This window comes from Harpia harpyja, chromosome 13 (genome assembly GCF_026419915.1).
Source record: "Harpia harpyja isolate bHarHar1 chromosome 13, bHarHar1 primary haplotype, whole genome shotgun sequence".
NCBI classification, from domain to species: Eukaryota; Metazoa; Chordata; class Aves; order Accipitriformes; family Accipitridae; genus Harpia; species Harpia harpyja.
In genome coordinates, this window is record NC_068952.1 from 5,646,897 (window position 1) to 5,667,474 (window position 20,578).

Below are 20,578 nucleotides of genomic sequence, written 5' to 3' on the forward strand. Positions count from 1 at the left end.
GGCCACATCAGGTGGCCTTTCAATAGCTACAAGATTACAATAGCTACAAGATCCTCATCTGGTTTAGATCAACATAGCTTTGTTGAAGCTGACAGAACTCCAGCAATTTCTGTCTGCAGGGGATCCAGCCCAGGGAGTAGAAAGAGTCAAGAGTGCTGAGGTGCTTATGTTTAGGAAGGGCTGCTGCCAGGCATTGGTTTGAGCTTATCTCAAGGAAGCTGGTGTTTGAAAGGGAGGGCTCACCTCCCAGCTCCCATGGAAGAGGAGTAGGAAAAAGAGGTGAGGCTGGTGCCTTTGCCACCAAGCTTACGAGCCAGCTGTCCTCATTAGCAAGTTGGTTTTGGAGGCAGATAGAGCAATAATGTGGTTTCTAGGCAGAAAACAAGACAGTGCTAAAAACTGCTGACACAACAAAATGCTCCTGCCCTTCTATACCTTCCCAGCCTGCTCAGATTTCACTTGGGAATGAAGCAAGACCTGAGGGAGTCTTACAGAGGTTTCCCAAGAGACACTTTGAAGTTTCTTAACTGCTGGGAACAGGGAAGCTCTTCTTACCCCCGTTGTTTGCTAGTAGTAGGTTTTTAAGACCCTCAGACTGGGGTACCTGTGATACAAGGTCAGGGAAGGAAGTAGATAGTAAAGCAGCTTTCTCTCATAAATTTGAGGGGAAAAGTAAAGATGCATAAGATGTGGCAGGCTTTCCCAGCCTGCCCATCCCATGAGAACCAGCAGCATTTCTAAAAATAGGAAATTCCTCTCACTGGGAACATCACAAGTCTGTCTCCTTTCCCATTAGACGTCAAGAGCATTAGCTAATCTATACAGTGCCAGCTTGGCAGAATACTGTGGTATCAAAGCTTAGCAATCCATGAGGGCCACCTTATATCCCTGAATTTCAAGGCAATAGCTGTTCCTGTTACTGCATCCATGTTTCAAGGAGCAGGAGCAAGGAAACTGGGTTTAAAGGAATGATTCAGGGGCCAAGACCAAGTTCTGAAGCTTTTTATTTGTCTGAATTCAACTCTGAATTAAATTCACTGTCTCGTTGCTGTTGGAAAGACTTAATGTGACAGATAAGACAATCCCTTCCCCAACGGACAGAGAGCATGCAGAAGCACCAGTGTGCCAGTGTTAGCGCTAGCAGCAGCCAGCCTCGTGTAGCCAGCAGCAGGGCTTTGCAAATGGGTAGCAAGCTTTCCTCCAAAGAATGCTGTATAATCCTGAGAAACAGAGCTCTGTGCTGACTATCTTCCAGGACACCACTACATGGTCTTAAGAGCCACCTTCCCCCCACAGAGAGCCCATGAAGTTTCCTAGTAGCAGACCTGCAGGCTTAAGCCTGTCAAGCAGTTGAGGGTGATGCAGTCTGTCATAGCTGAAGTCCACATCCCCTCAGCATGCAATGAGATCACCTGCACTGACACAGCTGCTGCTGCTCTCAGGCTCTGCTAATAAGTGTAGCCAAGGAGCTGCCTGCAGTGATTTGTCCTGCTGAGCTCCTGTGACTCATGCACTTCTTCGTGGTGGACACCCATGGTGTCACAGGTGTGGTAGCTAGACCCCTAGGATATACAGGTTTCATTTACAGGCCGGGTGTGAAATGTTCCCAGGACATCATGGCCCAAAGCATCCTGCCCTTCATTGCTTCTGTATTATGCTTGCCTGGAGACCAGCCATTTCTCTTCTGGTGTTTTTCACATACTGGCACATGGATCTATGTCCACATGTAAAGAATTAGTCATTGCATTACCTTGTCCCTCCTTTCTTTTATTGTTTCCAGCTGAGCATGAGGCAACAGCAGGCTGCAAGGATGCCCATAGGGGAGGTATTTGTACCAAAGCAGCAGAGTCTTGGCTGCATTGACAAATTGATAATGATACAGGTGCCATCCATTTGCAAAACACTGTTCTGGTGTCACATAATGAGCCTAGGCCATGCTGCTGGGAGGGAAGATGTGAAAGGGATGACTGTACTGAAATAAATGAGGACAAACGGGAGACCTGCAGGTCAGGTCATGCAGTACAGCAGAGCCAGGGCAGGAGTTAGGACTTCCTCATAATTCATCATCTTGTGCAGTCTGACATGCTAACTGAGCCACCTGGTAACAGCAACTCATGCACTTCAGTAGCAGTGGCATCCCTGGGGGCTGAGCCTTACATGCTCTGCTAACTGTCAATCGCAACCTACACATGCCCTGAGCTAAGCTGGCTGCCAGGTTCAGTGATGCCCTGGCCAAGTTGTATTTGATCCCTGTTTCAGAGTAGTACTTTCTGAATATATCCTGAACACTTACTTCATCTTCACCCTGTATCTGTCGCCTCCTCCCTTCCCGCATTAGCAGTGAGCACAAGGTCCTAGCCAGGAGGTAAGGACTGGCAGCATCATTCCCCATTGGCTTTCTTTCCAGTATGCACTATTCCAGCCTTTTTCCAGCCTTCTGTCCAGTTCCTTTCTGCTGGCTGCAGTGTAGTCCAGGCTTCCCATAGCCAAGGGAAAAAACACTAGCCTTGCTGTGTCTCCTGGGAATGCAGAATTCCCAAGTGACCAGTAGCTTCAGCACCAGGGATATTTAGTCACTTACCAGCCTGACAGTGAGAAGAAAAATGCTAATGGCAACAGTCTTTGGCAGTGCAGAGCTCTCAGACTGACTGTGTCTCAAATAGCCGTGCTTGGAAGGGAAAGGCAAACACCAAGGGAATTGATGTTCTCCCACTTCATGCAACATTGTTTAGGGTACAAGGGCAGCAAGAAAATACTTTTTCCAAAGAGTTTTGTCATGTGTGCTAGCAACAGCATGATACACAACTGAAAGCATCCACCCTGAAAGCCTCTAAAAGGGAGGCAAATATTTGCTATAATACTCCCCACTGCTGATGTTTGCTTATATTTTTTATTTCACTCTGCCTGGGAGGGTGAAAGTGCACTGGTTAGTTTTGACTTTGCAGTTCACCTCCATTACTGCAGTGCAGTAGCCGCTCTGCCAACTTGACTGATTTTATCACAGTCGTCACAAACACATACTGTTCCACTGAAAGGCTCAGCTCCTACAGTCACACAGTTCTGCACTTCCTCTAAGAGTAACACAAAAATGAGCAGAAAATCTACACAGTTCTCGTCCTTTTTATTCATAGAAATATGTGAAGCCATGAGCCTAACTCTTCTGACGTGAAAGCAGGATGCAATCAAAAACTCAAGATTATATTTGGGTTTTGGGAAGACCAAACCATGATTTTGTTCAGGGAGAGGGGCTGTCTTCATGATTTGAGTTGGAAATACTGCTATATTTTGCAGTTCCAGAACTGGAAGAGAAAAAAATAATGCAAAAGAACCGAGATTAAATAGTTGCACAGATAAAGGGCTGGGCTTTTTTTTCTTTTTACTCCTGTTAATGTATAGCAAGCGTTTAATTTGTGTTACCAAACAAGTCTGATTTTTAGAACAGCTGTTCAATTTGTCCATTTTAGTGTCCACTGTGCACTCCAGAAATATCCTAAGTATCTATTACATCAAGGAAAGATAGTCATGCCCATCGGTGTCTCATCAATTTGCATTATTTATGCCCATCATGTATTTTATCACCAACCTGAGTAACAATGGAGGACTGTGTTTCTTGGTCACTGGTAGCTATCAGTTACTGATGGCCATTTCAGGCCAGGTTTTCAAACATGATTTCTCCCCAGATTTAAACTATGTGTACTGGGAGAATTCAGTTTATGTTTGGACACTATAGTAAAGAAATTTCCTTGAAATTCCAGCTATGCGTCAGCGCTGCTGTGCACTGACCTCTCTGGAGAACTTGGCCTATATTCAGATGCCTTCTGAAGTCTCAAAATCTGGCTAGAAACTGTTTTCAGGATTGGCCCAAGTACCAGGAAATGGTCAGTCCATCTGTCACAAATGACAAAGATATAAACGTGTAAAGGGTAGAGGGGACAAGTTCTGCTGTGTGTTCACAGAAGCTAAACAGGCTGTTAATAAGGAAACTTTGCTCTGGGCAATGCTCTTGTCAGTTTTACTCCACCTGATTTGAATATGCCTAGTGAGTTTTCACTCAATTTCCACTGACATAAAGCAAGAGCCCTGTCAGGCTCCTGGACTCTTCCCAACCCTGAAACCCTTGCAGTAAACAAAATGAAAGCAAGAGGCCACACAGTCTGCCACTCCGGGTACTGATTAACGTAAATGTTAGCATTAGAAATCCAGCACCCACACCCATCTTTCCTAGCTGAGAATATAGGCAGATTTGCTGTGCTTTGAGTCCTTTTGCCTTTGCTTTGGAAACCTTTAAGTCTCCAAAATGTATGTAATGCTTCTGTTTGTTCTTGGTACTGAGGGGGAGGAAGTGCAGAGCACTGGCTGGAGGATGTAGCTCTTAGTGCTGTGAATCAGCAGCTCCAGGACAGATTATTTCTTTGAGTATAGTCAAAGGCAGAAGTAATCAGCAAGCTGAGGCCTGCTCTAGAAATTATGACATGTAACATTCACAGAAATCTTTTCATCCTGAAGGACTTCTGTCTACTTCCCAACACACCCACAGATGTACATTACAGGAATTTCTTTATAGCCCCTTGGAAGGCAGCCACTTCCAGAGAGGAGTATGGCAGCTTTTTACAAAGATGGTTTAGGATGAGCTGCAGTGAGGTATATCCAATACCCATCCCTCACTTTTCAACTTCCCTTCTGTCCTCTCCTTGCTGGCACCATCAGCTCCTCACCTTGAGAGAAACTTGCCCAAATCACTGTTCTTCCACCCAGTCCCAGCTGTTTCATCTCTCATACCCTTCCCCAGCACCCTCCTCTCTCCACTGCACCATCCCTCCCTGGGTCTCACAACAGCCACCCACCCTGCTTCCCACTCACTTTGTGTGTCCTCAAAGGCATGTGTCACTTCCCCCTCCCTTTCTCCCCTCGTTTTCTTCTTCTGACTATTGTGTTGCCTGCCTTCTTTGCTTACAGCCATCTGTCACTCAGGTAACACCTGCCCCTCCTGGCACATTCTCCCCCTCCAGTGTGGACTGCCTGCTTGTTTTGCCATGACATAGTCTTCTTCCCTGGACTTTGAAGGGCTTTCAGGCAGGACATCACTGTGACCAGTTAGACTAAGCCTCCAAACCCTCTTATTCAATTTAAAAATTCCAATCAAGTCATTAGCTCCCTGGAATAGGCATTCATTTTGTCTCCAAGAGCTGCTCCCTCTCTAGGTAGTCAGTGTTTGCTATGCCAACTATCCCATCTTCTGATGCTATCTTCAGACACACAGAGCCAATCTATCAGTTGACAAATAGGGACACAGCCATAAAACTCAGCCCTACAGAGGGCTGTGATCTAGTGAGTTTTCAGTCTCTGGATAACACCAGCTTTAGAAGGAGGAGAAAGGAGCTCCCAGTGACTAATATTCAGCAGGAAAGAGGTGAATTGCTGAAAGCAGCAGCGCTATTTAAAGCAGTAGTGACAGCAAACTGTGAGATACCTGGTGCAAAGCAGCAGCTTTGGGTTTTTCAGCATTTCTTGATCTCACTGTTCCCATTCCATCCCACCTGAACTCTACTACCACACAGACTGTGGCCATGGTTCTACAAGACAGGAAATCCAGTAGTGTGCTTACTATCAGACAAAAAAACAACAACAAAACCAAACCAACAAATCAGTGTAGCTACATGGTGAGAAATGCTGAACCAATACATGCACACTCATTGCTGGTTTAAATTGGCTTAAAAATGTTACAGCCAGGCAGATTTTATGCTGGGTCAGGTATCATCCATCTTCCCACAGTCAGCGTAAAGACTGTATTATGCCTGGTCTGACTCGACAGAAATGTAATTGCATAATCCTGCCAGATCCTAGTGAAATGCATGCTGCCAGGTATTCCAATAGTGCACAGACAAGTATTCATTAAGCCAGTCTGCCTTATGGAGTCTAGGTGGCAGGGTGTCTGCAAGATCATTTTCTCTGTAGGCTGAATCCACTGACAGTCCTGCTGACTTGTCAGCTTTGTGTTAAATCTGTTGAATCCTTTTCATGCTGTCAGAAGGAAATCTATCCCATGAAAAAACATCTGATAGAAGAGAATTATTATCGTGTTCATCTTGTCCTCCTAGTACTGCATGGTTGGGATTCATTTTCTATTCATGTCCACCTTATCTGGAGGTTGCAAAAGAAGCTGCATCAGTGATATTAGAGAATGCTTAAATACGCATCATATTTTCAACAGAAATGCAAGTGCAACCACAAACAGACAGGAATTACTGAACAAAATATTCTGCCCTTTACATTTTTGTCTGAACATCCCTGTAATAATGGTTTTGCATTTATGCAGCTTTGGCAAGCAGATAAGTTCCCAAATGCCCTGTAACTTCACAATAAAACTGTGTTATGTGATGTGGATAACTTCACCCATCACTGAAACACTGCCAAATCAGATATAGTAACTGGCTGCTTTTGTGAGAGGCCTTAGCAACACTACAACACTAAGAGAGGGTGTAAAGAGACACAATGCATTTGCAGTGGAATGAGCAAGGGGACACTTCAAAAACTCCTAATTTGATTGTAGATCAAGATCAGTTCTTGGTCTAAGCTCACGCTAATAAACTGCCAAGGAGGAAATTGGAGTGAGGCTATAACGTTTAGATTTAGTTACAGAATGAGCTTCATGTGTTTTCAGGTGTTGAGTACCTCCAGCCTTGGCTGGAGTCAGGCAAAACATCCTGAGTTCTCTATGCTATTGAAGAGTCCTCTGAAAATGAAAGCTCTGAACTAAACATTAAAAATAAGGTCTTAAATTAATTTTTAATTGAATATTATTTTATTATTTCATTCGTATTTTAAACATCTTTATTAATAGCTTGCCCTTAGAGTTTTACACTGTCACCCAGCTATCCAAATGCTTCAGTAACAATCTACTCTTTTATATGTTAACAGCAAAACTAAAAAGTCAACCCTATGAATCACCTATGTAGCAATTCTCCAGGTACTTGTCTGCGTGAGAAAACAGCATCACAGTTGGTGACTCCCAAGTAGATAGTTGTGAACAGAGGTCTGTCCCACCTGCCCTTTCCACATGTCATTCTATGTGTTAAGGAACAGTACAACACTCATGATAATTTTCCTCTTTTCCTCTAAAATGTTCTGTCACTTAAGAACAAAATACATACACTTACACCTTGGTTTTCCTGCCAAGTACCTCCATACAGGAGAATGCAGGTGTGATCAGCACTTGGTAGAACTGCACACACAGAGAGACATTTCTTGCTTAGCTGGGCACCAACAGGAGAGGTCTCACACATTCCCTAAGCGCCAAAGCAAGCAGGACATACAGGAGGAATGTGTGTGTTGGGCCTTTGTCCCAGCATGGGATGCAGATGAGGCTATGCTGTTGTGACTGCTCTGAAACATCACCACATGTTACTCCCCAGGGCTTTGTTCTCTCTTTAATGGAGATACACAGGACAGCTGTCAGGAGAATATCTCCGAACAAGCAAAGAAGCTGGGAAAGAAAGTCTGCTAATCAATCTAGACATTTAATGAAGTCCACAGGGACATTCAAGACTCCCTGTATGTTGCTGTAGCAGCTGGGAACATACAAAAGGTCTGAGCAGATATTAATTCCCTCTTCTTGTTGGGTAGAGCAACATTTTTGTTTGTGAACAGGACAGAGAGGCTCACAGAACAGATAGGCTCTAAGTGCTTCTGTGTATCCAGGCTTGATACATGGTAAAATCAGAGCTAAGCACCTAAAGATACTTTTGGACAAACACTGAGACCTGGGCAGATCGAAGTGCTAAGGTCAGTCTCCCAAGTCCTCAGCTAATACCAAAACTACAATACCACTTTTTTTTTTTTTTTTTTTTTTTTAAATAATCAGTCCTCACTTTTACTGAATCACTAAAAGGTGGGCTGAGTGTCAGGTGCAGACACTTGCCCCACCTCATCCCAGCCCTTATTAACACAACAGAGAACCTAGCAGTGGCTGTTCCTCTACTGTCAGAGGGCAACCATCCACATGATCTGTGACAGGACATCACTGTAGCATTACAAGGTGCCCTAGAGAGCATGAGACTGTTTCCCCCTTGATGCCCCCAAGAAAAGGGCTGGAAGAAGTAGTCATGGTGCAATTCAAACACATGCCAGCTTGACAAGAAAGCATCTCAGTCAATGAGATTTGACAAGATTAAATGCATAAACATCTCCAAACAAAGTCGCCCTGACTCATTGCTTCCATAGTGAAAAAGCAAGCTGTGTAGCTCTGCATATGAAGAATAAACTATCCTGCCATGCTAAATGACACCCAGTAAAGCCCAGACAGAACTGAACATTAGCTGTGGGTATGCATGCCATGCTTAGCAAAGTTGGGGATGGGGTGGGGGCATCCCCATTTGCAAATTCATTGATCTGCTTGCAGAGGGACAGTTTACAGCCTGAACCCAGTCCAAATGAAATGAGGTATTGGCATTGACTTTGTCCTGCTGCCAGCGCCTCTGAGCACAATTTGGGAAGGAGTCAGCATGTGTAGCTTTATAGTGGATACACAATTAGACCTGTGGAGGTGAGCTCCCTACAGTGAGAACATCTAAGGTTAAAATGCTGTTAATATCTGAAAGCAAGCAGGACCAAGCTTATTGCAATTGTAAGAGGGTCTGACTCGTGATTTTTACTGAGGTCAGGCACATAGACTGGGCAAGATATGCAGTTACCAATATAATATGTTGAATGTTCAGCAGGTCTCTGTCAGAGGTAATACTAATTCCAAATTCTCTAAAGTTCTCAGCATCAAACATAGCTGACCAAAGAGCTGGGGCCCAGCATTGCTTGCTGCTGCTAGAGAAGGCACCAGTGTCCTAAGTGAGCCAAGATTTCAACCCAGTTTGCATAGTCACAAGGGAGAAAAGGCCAGTGGCAAAAATCAAGATCAGAGCTCAGCAGTTCTCTCTTCTGTAGTTCTGATCTAATGACTAGGACACACTGGTTGCCCTCTAGGTTTTAGAGAGGGCAGAAAGGAGAAAAAAAAAGGGGGGGGAAAGCACTGAACTAATTATCATACATTTATTCATGAAAGCCAAGATTAAAATAGTATGTTAAAGGATTTGAATGCAAATAGCATATGCTCTGTCCTGATCTCTCCCATCAGGGTGCAGCACTCTGGCAACACAGATAACCCCATAGGAGAGCCTGACAGAGCAGAGGGAGAGTACCAGTCTCTCAGTGAGGCTTTAAGGAAGGTGAAAAAAACACCACAGAGCCGGGAAAGGTCATTTTGTTGCTGTCATTGCTATTGTTTTAAAAACATCTTCACACACACTATTTATCATGCCCTGTATTGCCCAGAGATGGACCCAAGTCTAACACTGTGCATCCATTATCCTTAGTTCTGAGGCATGTGAAATTTGAACCCACTGTTCCTAGCTTGAGTCCACCTTTGGTGTTCACAGCAATGCTGTCTTTAAGCATCAAGTACTTAGCAAAATAAACACAAATCATTTTGCTTTGTGCACACACAGCAGGTATGACAGGATGATTACTCAGGTGAGGCAGGTTATTTGCATCCTAGATTTTGAATTGGACGGGACAAAGTCTCACACAACTAGACAAGACCTGAAAGTTATTAAGCAGTAGAGATACGCATCTCAAACCAGTCTGGGTGCAAGTACTGCAATTATCCAGCTTTCTACAGCCTTTGTAGGCTATGTTGATGGCTAGTAATTCAGAAACTAGACCTCTCTTGTTGCCACATGCAAGACTGCTGCAGTAGCTCTTTGAATATAGCAGTTTCCCCATTTATGCATTTGAATGAAGCGTCTGTAGAACAAGTTCAGGACTTCTTTGGGTGATCTCTTCATGTGGAGATGATGAGAGCTATCCTTAACTGCACACATCTTGGGCGTTCCAGCGTGAAGGGCAGTGCCTCATCTCCACCCCCTCTGGGACAAGGAATGATGTTTCGGGTTTCCTTTATCAAGCTACCTGATCTACTGGGGAAGCTTCCTCTTTGCAAGCTTACCCTCAGATGGCATAGTTCAGGTACAGCAAGTAGGCTTCTCTACTACCATGCATGTGCATCTCTGCTTTTCCTCCACCCCTTGCAGGTTATGATTTTGCTGCTGTACTGGAGTGGTTTGCAGAGAGGGTTGACCGCATCATTCTCCTGTTTGATGCGCACAAGCTGGACATCTCTGATGAGTTCTCTGAGGTCATCAAGGCCCTGAAGAACCATGAGGACAAGATGAGAGTTGTTCTCAACAAGGCTGACCAGATAGAGACTCAACAGCTGATGCGAGTATATGGTGCCCTCATGTGGTCCCTGGGAAAGATCGTCAACACTCCTGAGGTCATCAGGGTCTACATTGGCTCCTTCTGGTCCCATCCATTGCTCATCCCTGACAACCGCAAGTTGTTTGAGGCAGAGGAGCAGGACCTGTTCAGGGATATCCAGAGCCTGCCCCGCAATGCAGCCCTGAGGAAGCTGAATGATCTCATCAAGCGAGCACGGCTGGCCAAGGTGGGTGTTGGCACAGAACCCCCCCAAGCATTCAGTTTGGGCTGTCTGCATTATGCAGTTTGGCTTGCAGAGCTGGTGGATCCAACTTTTTACCCATCCTATTTCACTCAGCCCAGCATATTAGTCCTATGCACTTCAAGGAAGAAAGCACCTCCTTTGTCTGGTGTGTCAATCATGATAGGCCAGAGTAAGGAAGAAAGCCACAGATCAAAGCAGGTAGTACTTGAAGGGAGCTGGAAGGCAGTTGCTCTGTGGTAGCAACTTGAGAATTAGGACCAATTCAATATGTTGGAATCGCATACCAAGGGAACTGGTAAGCTCTAGGTCTTTTGCCTTAAAGTTTCTTAGCCAGGAGAGATACCTGGCTTAGATGGATAGAGAGGAGGTGGAGACTCACAAGAATGGTAAATAAGCCTGCCGTATCTCTGAATATTTGAAATGAGCTGAATGAAGCCCCTCAGAATACAAGGAAGAACCCCATATTAATTGAGAAAAGAGATCAAAAGATCCCTAAAAAGCTTTCTGTACAAGCGTCTTAATTTCTAAGAGAAAACGCTCAGCCAGAATGTCACAAAGTTAAGGACTGGTATTTGTACTAAAACATTAAACAAAGTCTAGAGAGCTCCAAAACCTGTATGTTTGGTTTGGAGTGGGAAGGGACTATTCCCTGGAAGGCCATGCCCAGTGGAAGAAAACAAAAAAAACCCCAAACAAACAAACAAACACACACACCACTCCCTCCAGGAAGTGCATATGACTGTTAGTCTCTGCATGCCCAGGACTCATACACTGTTGTCACCTTGTCTCAGTACAGCCAGAGCACACAGCTGAGCGACACTTAGGCCTGAAGCAATAATCAGTAGGCACAGGCAAGCTGAGGAGCTGAGCTTGGTCTCCAGGGTACAACAAGATGGGGTTGAGTCCTAGGCACAGATACTCTCTGCTGGGAAGAATTTTCTGATGTGCTCTTTAACACTTCTCGTCTTCATTCCATATCATTTAATGCCCTTCAGGTCCATGCCTACATCATCAGTTCCCTAAAGAAGGAAATGCCCTCAATGTTTGGGAAAGACAATAAAAAGAAAGAACTTGTTAACAACTTGGGAGAGATTTATGCCCGAATTGAACGGGAGCATCAGATCTCACCAGGAGACTTCCCTAATCTGAGAAAGATGCAGGTAAGCAGTGGTGTCTTGGCTGGAGCACCAAACATCCAAGGAAAGACCATTAGAGTAACTGCAGGGAATACGGCAGAAGCCACAAAGACATTGATGTTGCTTGTGGGAAGGGCCTGTTGTAATGTTGAAATGGGCCTTGAAATATGTGCAGGCTATATTTGGGCATGAACACTTTTTGCACATAGAGCTCCTGTGAAGCTACAGCTGCCTTCATTTCTCAAATCTTTGCCTGAATAGCACTTTACAGCAAGTTATTTCTTCTATGTTTTCTTTATTTTTAATTCCAGGTTCCATTTGCAGACTTTTCAGGCCTAAGAATACTGCTAAATTATATTAAAAGGAAAGCTATATCCCAAAAAGCCTACATATGCCCCTCTCTAAGAGCTGTATTTTTTTTTTTTGTCATCTACTTCAGTCTTTGTTTCTAGAGAAAAAGGAGGCTGTGAAAACTTAAAGCCCCTTTTCTATTTTAGGCAGAGAAGCAGGTTTTCTGTTCTGCAGAGCTAAGACCTGACCCAGTGTTCGTGTAAGTCAAAGACTTCAAAGGACCTTGGATCAGAGCCTTGTATTGTATATTCAAACAATGCTGGACACTGCTACATTGCTGCATGGCTTCAGTCCAAGCAGAAACCTGTTCTGAGTTGCTAGCTGTTGAAGTCATTACTCGCACCCTATGGAGAGCACAGCATCTGCTCTTTTTTTCTTTTTTAAAGTATATTTTCCGTAAGTTCTTGGGAATGAGATCTGTGGAGTGTATCCAATAGAAGATCCCATTCACTGCTTGTTAAAATGTGTGTTTAAAAATAACTATACCAATCTAGTAGGAGTGAATAGTGTAGATTTAACAAGCAGAAGGTGATGGATAAAGCTGTAGATCATTTTGCAGTTTTTAGAAGAGAGTTATCTGCAGGCCCTGCTCAAAGCACTTTTGCTTAGCTGTGAAAATTACAGAAACTGAGCCATGCTGTAAAAGACATGCTTACGTCTTTACAGACATGCTACTGTCTCTATGGCATCTGAAAGATGCACTGCATGATGATGAGTAAAATAGTCTTTTGCCAGAGTGGCATCTCCTTCCCAGAGTGCAGAGCGGAAGGGAATGCAGAGTACTTGGCTGGAGGATGTAGCAAGAGCTGCACAACCAGTTTGCTTTGAACAATTTGGTCTTCAAGTAGATTGCTTCTATGTGGCTTGGAAAGGAGGAGTCTTTATCTGCATATGGCCATCATCTAGGCCTTTCAGTAAACCACTTCCCCTCTTTGTACCATGTCAGTCCCACTTTGTAAGCTGAGAATTTTCTGTAGGGCTTAAAGAGGATTTAAGTAAGAGCAAGGCCAGCCAGGTAGACCCCATCACATGCTGAGGAGCAGGGCTATCAGAGGAGGGAATGCTGAGCTCCCCACTCCTCCTCTGCAATAGCAGTTTTTTGAGCCAGAGACAGGCATCCCACTCTACACTGTTACTGCACTGTGCATGGCCATGTCACTCACCTCTTGCTATGTTGTCCCACTTTAAGGACCAGTTACAAGCCCAGGATTTTAGCAAGTTCCAGCCTCTGAAGAGCAAGCTGCTGGAGACTGTGGAAGACATGCTGGCCAATGACATCGCCCAGCTCATGGTGCTCGTACGCCAGGAAGAGTCGCAGCGGCCAACCCAGATGGTGAAGGGAGGAGCCTTCGAGGGCACCTTGCATGGTCCATTCGGCCATGGCTATGGCGAAGGCGCTGGTGAAGGGATCGATGATGCCGAGTGGGTGGTGGCCAGGGACAAGCCCATGTACGATGAGATCTTCTACACACTCTCGCCTGTCGATGGTAAAATAACTGGTGCCAATGCAAAGAAGGAGATGGTAAGGTCTAAGCTGCCCAACACGGTGCTGGGCAAGATATGGAAACTGGCTGACATCGACAAAGATGGCATGCTGGATGATGAGGAGTTTGCCTTGGCGAATCATCTCATTAAAGTCAAGTTGGAGGGTCATGAGCTGCCAAATGAGCTCCCTTCCCATCTCCTCCCTCCATCCAAAAGGAAAATAGCAGAGTGAGAAGAAGGTTACAGGGGAGAGGGAAAGGGAAGGGGGAAAAAGATCTAGAAAAACATGTTTACTTAAATTATACCTTTAGATGTGAGATCACCTTTTGATTTATACCTATTTTGCTGTATGAAGAAAAAAACTAAAGCAGAACAAAAAAGTCCAATCCTTCCTCATGATAATATGCAATTAACTCTTCCAGTGTAATGTCCTTGCTTTCTAATATGTAGTCTGTGAATATGAAGGTAAGGAAAAGATGTTGAGACTAGGAGAATCTCATAAGCAGGAGTAGAAGAAAAACTGAAGTGGGCCACATTTTTTGAGAGTAAAATAGGCACTAATACAAATCTGCTAACTGCCAGCATCACTCCTGAGCTTTGGCTGCACCTTCTGCTCTTTAATGGGTCTCACAAACTTCAGCAGACTGAGATCTTGATAGTGAAGAGGAAACCACAAGGTCTCCAAGCTATTGGCCAAACTAAAAAGGGCACTTCCCAATTAACATAAGCCTACACTAAAATACTAGATACTAAACTCCAGAGTTAAGAATTTTAGGAACCTTGATTCACTGTTAGATGCAAATTTTACAAGCGTTTCCCTGTCCTTAAAGAAAAAAAAAATATAAATAAAATCTGAAACAGCTCTAAACTAGGCACCTGGAGTTCCTCATTGTTCACTGTAGGACAGGCACTAAGAATTCCCAATCGTCTCTACCTCCCATTCAATCCCTGGGGGAGATTTGTTCTGCAGGCATGGCCAAGAGAACCACCCCACTAAGGGAAACGGAAGGAGGGGGCACTAGAGGCAGACATCAGGTGGGTTGGAAGGGAAGAACACCACTCCCAGGCTCACTGAACATTTCACAGCCAGTGGATGGTGTTTTCTCTTTGAACAATGGTGGTGTTTATCATTCCTGTGAAGTGATATGTTTATTCTCATGGTGCACAGTGAAAGCTACTAGGTCCCATTCTTGCTGTAAAGATAAGAACCCTGCACTGTCAGGTAGATGGTCCATCATAAGATCAGATAACACAGTGGGGCAGTGGCCAGAGCCTGCTCTACTGCCTGTGCCCCCACAAATATAGCAGATGTTGACAGCCTTCACCCACCCTCTTCCTCACCACACAGAATCACTTGATTCCCTTCCAGAACCTCTACCCTGGGCCAAGAGACCTTCCCCCCTCTTTCATGCTCTGTGAAATTTTTGTTTTCAAGACCCAATTTTGACAGAAATCCCTCGATTTCCTATTTTGTTTCCCAAACACACACACACATGCAGGCACTCTTCTGGTTTTTGTTGTTGCTTCGGAGCAGTGTGTTGTTCCAATTCCTGTTGTCACTTTATATAAGCTGAGCTCCTACTGTGATGAAGAACCAAGACAAGTATAACTTATTTTATATCTCTGTGTTCATATTATATAGAGAAATATATTCTGTGTATGTAGGATGTGCTTATTGCAGTACATTTATCACTTGTCTTAAAAATTAATGCATTAACCTTTTTTGTACCCTGGTCCTAAAACATTATTAAAAAAGAAAGGCCAGATCTGTCTATTTCTTTACATAGCAAAACGAAATGCAGCTGAAAAGAAAAAAAGCTTATTTCTACATGCAACAGAATGAGGAGATCATCCTTAGCCCACTCCCAAAACATGCATGTACAGATCAGCCCTGCCAGACTTGGGTGTGCACTGCTGAGTGACTGCTTAACATCTGCAATATCTCCTTTCTCTTCTGGCAGTCTAATTACAACCTCGATACTTGCTGAAGCAAGTGGAATTGTACCCACAATTCACCTTGTTCAACACAGGGGAGAAGTAACAACCAAATAAATACTTCATTAGGAAAAGGAATATATTGAAAGAGTTTCTTCCTGCCAGTCGCAGATGAGAATGCTACAGATTAATCAAGATCTGGAAAGGACACAAAAAGCCTTAATCTTAAATCTTGCTGGCTCTAATTTTACTTATGTCTTCATTGCCCTTTCTTTACATGTTCATTACAGTGATCGTTATCCCCAGAATGGGACAGTGAGATGCACTGAATAAGACAGAGCAGTTAGGATAGTGCTGGGGAAGCACTCAAAGAGGGTGTGAGCAGTAATTGGTGGCAGAGTTTCCATTTAGCATTTGTACAAGATGAGAGAGAGGGAGGGGAGAGGAAATCGGGGTGGAGAGCAAGAAGCAATAAATGCAAATTTAGAGAGAAGTCAGCAGACTGTGTGCCACTCCAGTTCAACTACCCAGTAACCCCCAGTTTAACCGTCATTACAGTGTGCACATCTGCTATTACTGTCCAGGTCTTTCTGCGGAATTTGTATCCATCTGACTCCAGGTTGAGGCTGAACAGAGCACCCCGAGTCACCCCTACCTCTCTGCAGGCATGACTTCCTGGTGGCCGCTCGTACAACATATTGCTTGTGCTAATCATGTCACGCTGAAATTTAACACTTTCTCAAAAAGCAGATGATTACTGGTTTTCTCAAAGGGGATGGGAGAAGGTGAGGTCTATTAATCTTTTTCCAGTATATACCAGCAAGGTGCTGAGGTAGGCCAAAAATTCATTGCAGTAGGTATCAAATGGCTTTCAGGTCACAAAGCCTTTTGTGCTTGATTGTTTGGGCATACAAGTTCACAAACCAAACCACTAGCCTGCTGTTAACACACATGTAGTAGATTAGTTTGCATTGCATTGACTGTGGTTGTGCTTTAGCCATCTCAAAAAAGGCTTGCTCTTAAACAGGAAACAGCGAGAGATTTTTCTGTGTCACTGGTAGCAGCGGTCACCCCCCACACCACAGCTAGGGCATGCCAGCACTCTACAGCACATGCCACAGCTCCTGCTTCTGCTCTGCGCGTTGTGCAGAGGCTCCTGCTCTTTATGTCCCCATGCCAGCCTCTCCGGGACATTTCAGCAGGATTCACTCAGAATTGCCAGCAGGACAGCAGCACAAAGAGCTCTGCCAGCACAGGTCAAGTGCACAAAACAACACCGCAGTACTTCGGCATGCGGGTTTTCTTTCAACACTCCTCAGAAACCACTTGCACTGTCAGAGTGCAACTTCCCCAGTCATGCTGGAGGGCAAAGGCCAACACAAGCATTTTAGTGACAAACATGCAGTTACTTAATGTGATTGCACTGTGGTTCAGCAACAAGGCAGGAGGCAAAGCAACCCTGTTACAGAGAGAACGGGACAGCAACATGAGAGGCTGTGCAGAAGAGCAGTTTATAAATAGTCCTCCATATTCAGATAAGTCTATCCAGCACATTTTGCTTTTGCTAAGCTCTTCAGGAAATGTAAAAAAACCCCCAAACCCCACCAAAAACCCCACACCAAACCTCAAGCACCCTGAGGTTCTCTATACAAAAATACACGCAATCCTGTCTCAAGTATGGCCATGAAAAGACGCATATATTTCTCCATCCCCTTCCCACAGACAGCAGCTGCACGCACACACACACACACGCCCCCCCCCCCCTTTTTTTTCCCCCTTCAGAGTTATGACTATTTGGGCAATCCCAGCCGCCTGTATTGTTTCTCACATCTGTGGCAAGGATGTGATTTCCCAAGCCCGCCAGGACTTCAGGCTCTGCATGCAGCCCTCCAGCCTGTGCATGTTCTTGCAGGTTCACAGAGCCACTCTCCCAAAGGCAATTATCTGTGTCCAACAGTGCTTCCTTTTTGTAAGAGCAGTTCTCAGTTACTGAACAAGGTTTCCCCAGGAAGTTATACAGAGGAACCTATTCATTTGCTCATGTCTGTGGGTGGGGGATTCTATCACATGAACGTATCAGTATCGCTCGCTTCTCTGATCTTCCCATGCCCCTCTCTACCCATCCTTAGACAGAAGAGCTTCCACAAGGTCAGAAAAACAAAAAGGTCCTTTCTCTTTCTCTGAGTAGGAACTGCATTTGGTCTTCTCTCTTTCTGTTCCTTTCTGGGAAGGATTTAGAGACGAAAAATCTGTACCTACATGCTATATGGGCTAATATATGGGTTTCTTGAAAATTAAGTTCTCTCTACTGTGGAACACGATAGGCAGATTGGATCAACAGCGCTTTACAACCATCTATTTGATGGGAAGGATAGTAATTACACTAAGTTCCCTGAATAAGATTTCGCAGGAGGTGTGTAGTTTAGCAAAAGGCAATTACTTCTGTGAGCTGGAATTTAGCCAGCATGCTGGACTTCAGAGGGATTTTTAATCAAACAGAAAAGGTTAGAATCAGTTTTCCCATCATTTAAGTTCCAACATTAACCTCATACAACAATGAAATTCAGATATAGGTCTGGAAACTGTTCTTTTAACCTGCTCTCCATATTATGCCTTAATGCTTTGTCCTTATGACAACAACCTTTGGTTGGGGAACACGGAGTTACAGGCCATTTGACCTTACATAGAGTGACAGTGTTCCTACAAGCCCAGCAGGAGCCAGGGACAAGCTTCTCCAGAGTTCACCTCGGAACATGCTACATCTCTTGCATCATTGGTAGCTTCCTCCTCTGCTATTGTTTATCTTGATGTTTCTCTTATTATAGGGACAACCTGTGGCAAGAGGGATTAGGTGACTCCACATTTAGGCTTTGGCAAATCAAGGGACATGATAGACTATTTAACCCCTTCCTAGGCTCAGAAGTCCTCAAGTCCTTCAAAGCTTGACAGTTGGGTGTTTATAAACACTCACAGAGAACAGCATTGAGTTACTCCAGAGGAGGAGCTTGACTATAACATCCAAGTTATTTTTGTGTAGTTTTCATAACACAGCATCTGTTATTTTCTGGTCTTTCCCTTTTCTTCCTTGTGCTTACAAGCCTTTCCCTCTTCTTCCTAGTCTGTGCAAGGGTGGGGGAAAACAAGGCTTAGTTAGGAAACTCAACGTGCTAAGAAGTTCAAGGCTAGTGCAGACAAAGTCAATCACTGTAGCTTTCCAACTCCTTCAGCCACTGCAGATAGAGTAACAAAGCCAGTATTTAAAGCAGGATGAACGCACTTCGAAACAATTCCTCTCTGCCCGAAGGGATAGAAATCCCTGGCGAGTACAGCACTCATTCTCTGCGGCATGTCCATTCCACTGATCCCTTCGCTGGTCAGGAACATGTCAAACACTGTACGAGTTGCTAGGTTTAAAATGGGCTCTTCTCCAGCTAGTTACATGTTGTGTAAACAAGCATCAGCAAAGGCTCCATTAATGTCTTCTGAAGACATGGACGTGGGAGATATTTATAGGCCTTGGATTATATCGTCCTCCTTGCCTGTGCTGTTGTGCAGACAAAGGAAGGGTGTACGCATGGAATTCCTCTCCTTACACCTCACAAGATCACTACAAGCAAATGCCAACTAAAACCTCTCTCTAAATAGTTTTTACCCACCACTCAGTCTACCACCCTGTGCATTTATCTGCAAGATGAGAATCACAGAAGCTCCTTATAAGGCGATGGTAGCACAGAGGCCAGAAGGAAGCACAGCTCCCAGGGAAAGCGCTCTGGCCACTTCTCTAGCCTCCTTCAAACTTTAGTTTTCAAGGCAGTTTCAGCAGATTTTCCTAAAGAGAGTGGAAAGGTATCAAAATGAGAGCTCGCTGCCTGTCTGCCTACCATCTTTAAGCCTTTCACAAAAGGGGGAATTATCTGCATCCAACCATCTTTAAAGCTTAGACGTCACACAGCACAGGCATCTCCAGTTTGCACCATAACTGCGTAGCTGCCAGCTGGGACTCCAGCTAACAGGTATGTTAAATTCTCAAAAGCAGAATTGCTCCCTGATTAGGATGGAAGGACCCAAGTCCTCAGTAAAGAGTTCCTTCATATGCCAATCAGGAGTTTTAATTCCTCTCTACACACAAAAAGGTCATAAGCAGCTCAAGCAGCCATAATAGCTAACTAGCACCCATCAATCCAGTTCTAGCATGAAGCAAAACCTTGGCAAACTAGGGAACTTGCACCATTTGCCACAAAGGAAGATTAGTTCTCTAATTAATATCATCATCTTTGATGACTCATCCTGCCAAAGGGATAAAAGCAGACCGATGACCATCCTCTCTGCCAAAAAATCACAGCTTGCAAACTAAACTATAAAAAGAAATGGTGGCATACTGCCCACAGTCCCACCCGCAGTCACCAACATACATTAGCAAAGCACACCTAAATCCCTTCTTCCTTCTGAGTCATACAAGACCCGACTCTTTCTGCTGAAACTGAGCAGCCGTGAAAGGGGAAAGAAGGAAAGAAGATGATCTAGTTGTTGCCATTTAATGCTAGACTGGAGCTTTGCGGGCTGCTCAGGGGCAATAGATAATCCGGCAACTGGAAGAGCAATTGAGAAAGAAGTTTTACTGCCCAGAGATGCCTCACATGTATAGGAGTGGACAGAGATCTTTACAGAATGAGAGTTATGCAAGCAGTGAATGACAACCCCAGGTCTCACAGGGAGCCTTAATCAAAAAACCCACTAGGGGTCAAGTACTGATGATACACGGAGACCTAGTTTTTAAGCTCTGGTTCAAACCTGCATCAGCCCAAGGCAGGCAGTACATGCTATAACCAGCAATTAGCTCTCAACAGCTACACGTGTACTTTGCCTTACCAGCTGTAGCCATCAGTATAGCAATGCTATGCAACCAAAGTGGTGGAATGCCTCATAAACATCCAGGCCCACAGAAACCAAACCATAGTCCATGGAGCACTGATGGTCTCAAAGCTGTCTGTGCAACCATGCGACCTATATGATGGTGGGGGTTTTGGTGGTTTTGGTTTTTTCCCCTGTGAACACTTCGCAGGAATGGTGACTGACAAGGCAGTGAGGTTTGGCAGCAGTATTTTCCTTTAAGCTCTGCTGATTCAATTGCTCCAGTCCTTTGCCTGCAGTACTTTCCCAG

At 44.5% G+C, this 20,578-nt stretch overlaps 1 protein-coding gene across 1 annotated transcript in view; it reads left to right on the top strand.

Moving 5' to 3' along the window:
* The window catches only part of EHD3 (EH domain containing 3), a 30,099-nt gene extending 14,853 nt beyond the window's left edge, over positions 1-15,246 (top strand). The window contains exons 4-6 of the mRNA XM_052806797.1: positions 10,080-10,492; positions 11,506-11,670; positions 13,187-15,246. Of these exons, the coding sequence (XP_052662757.1) occupies positions 10,080-10,492; positions 11,506-11,670; positions 13,187-13,714 (1,106 nt within the window). The 3' untranslated portion in view covers positions 13,715-15,246. The remainder of the gene's footprint in view (positions 1-10,079; positions 10,493-11,505; positions 11,671-13,186) is intronic.
* The last annotated feature ends 5,332 nt before the right edge of the window (positions 15,247-20,578 follow it).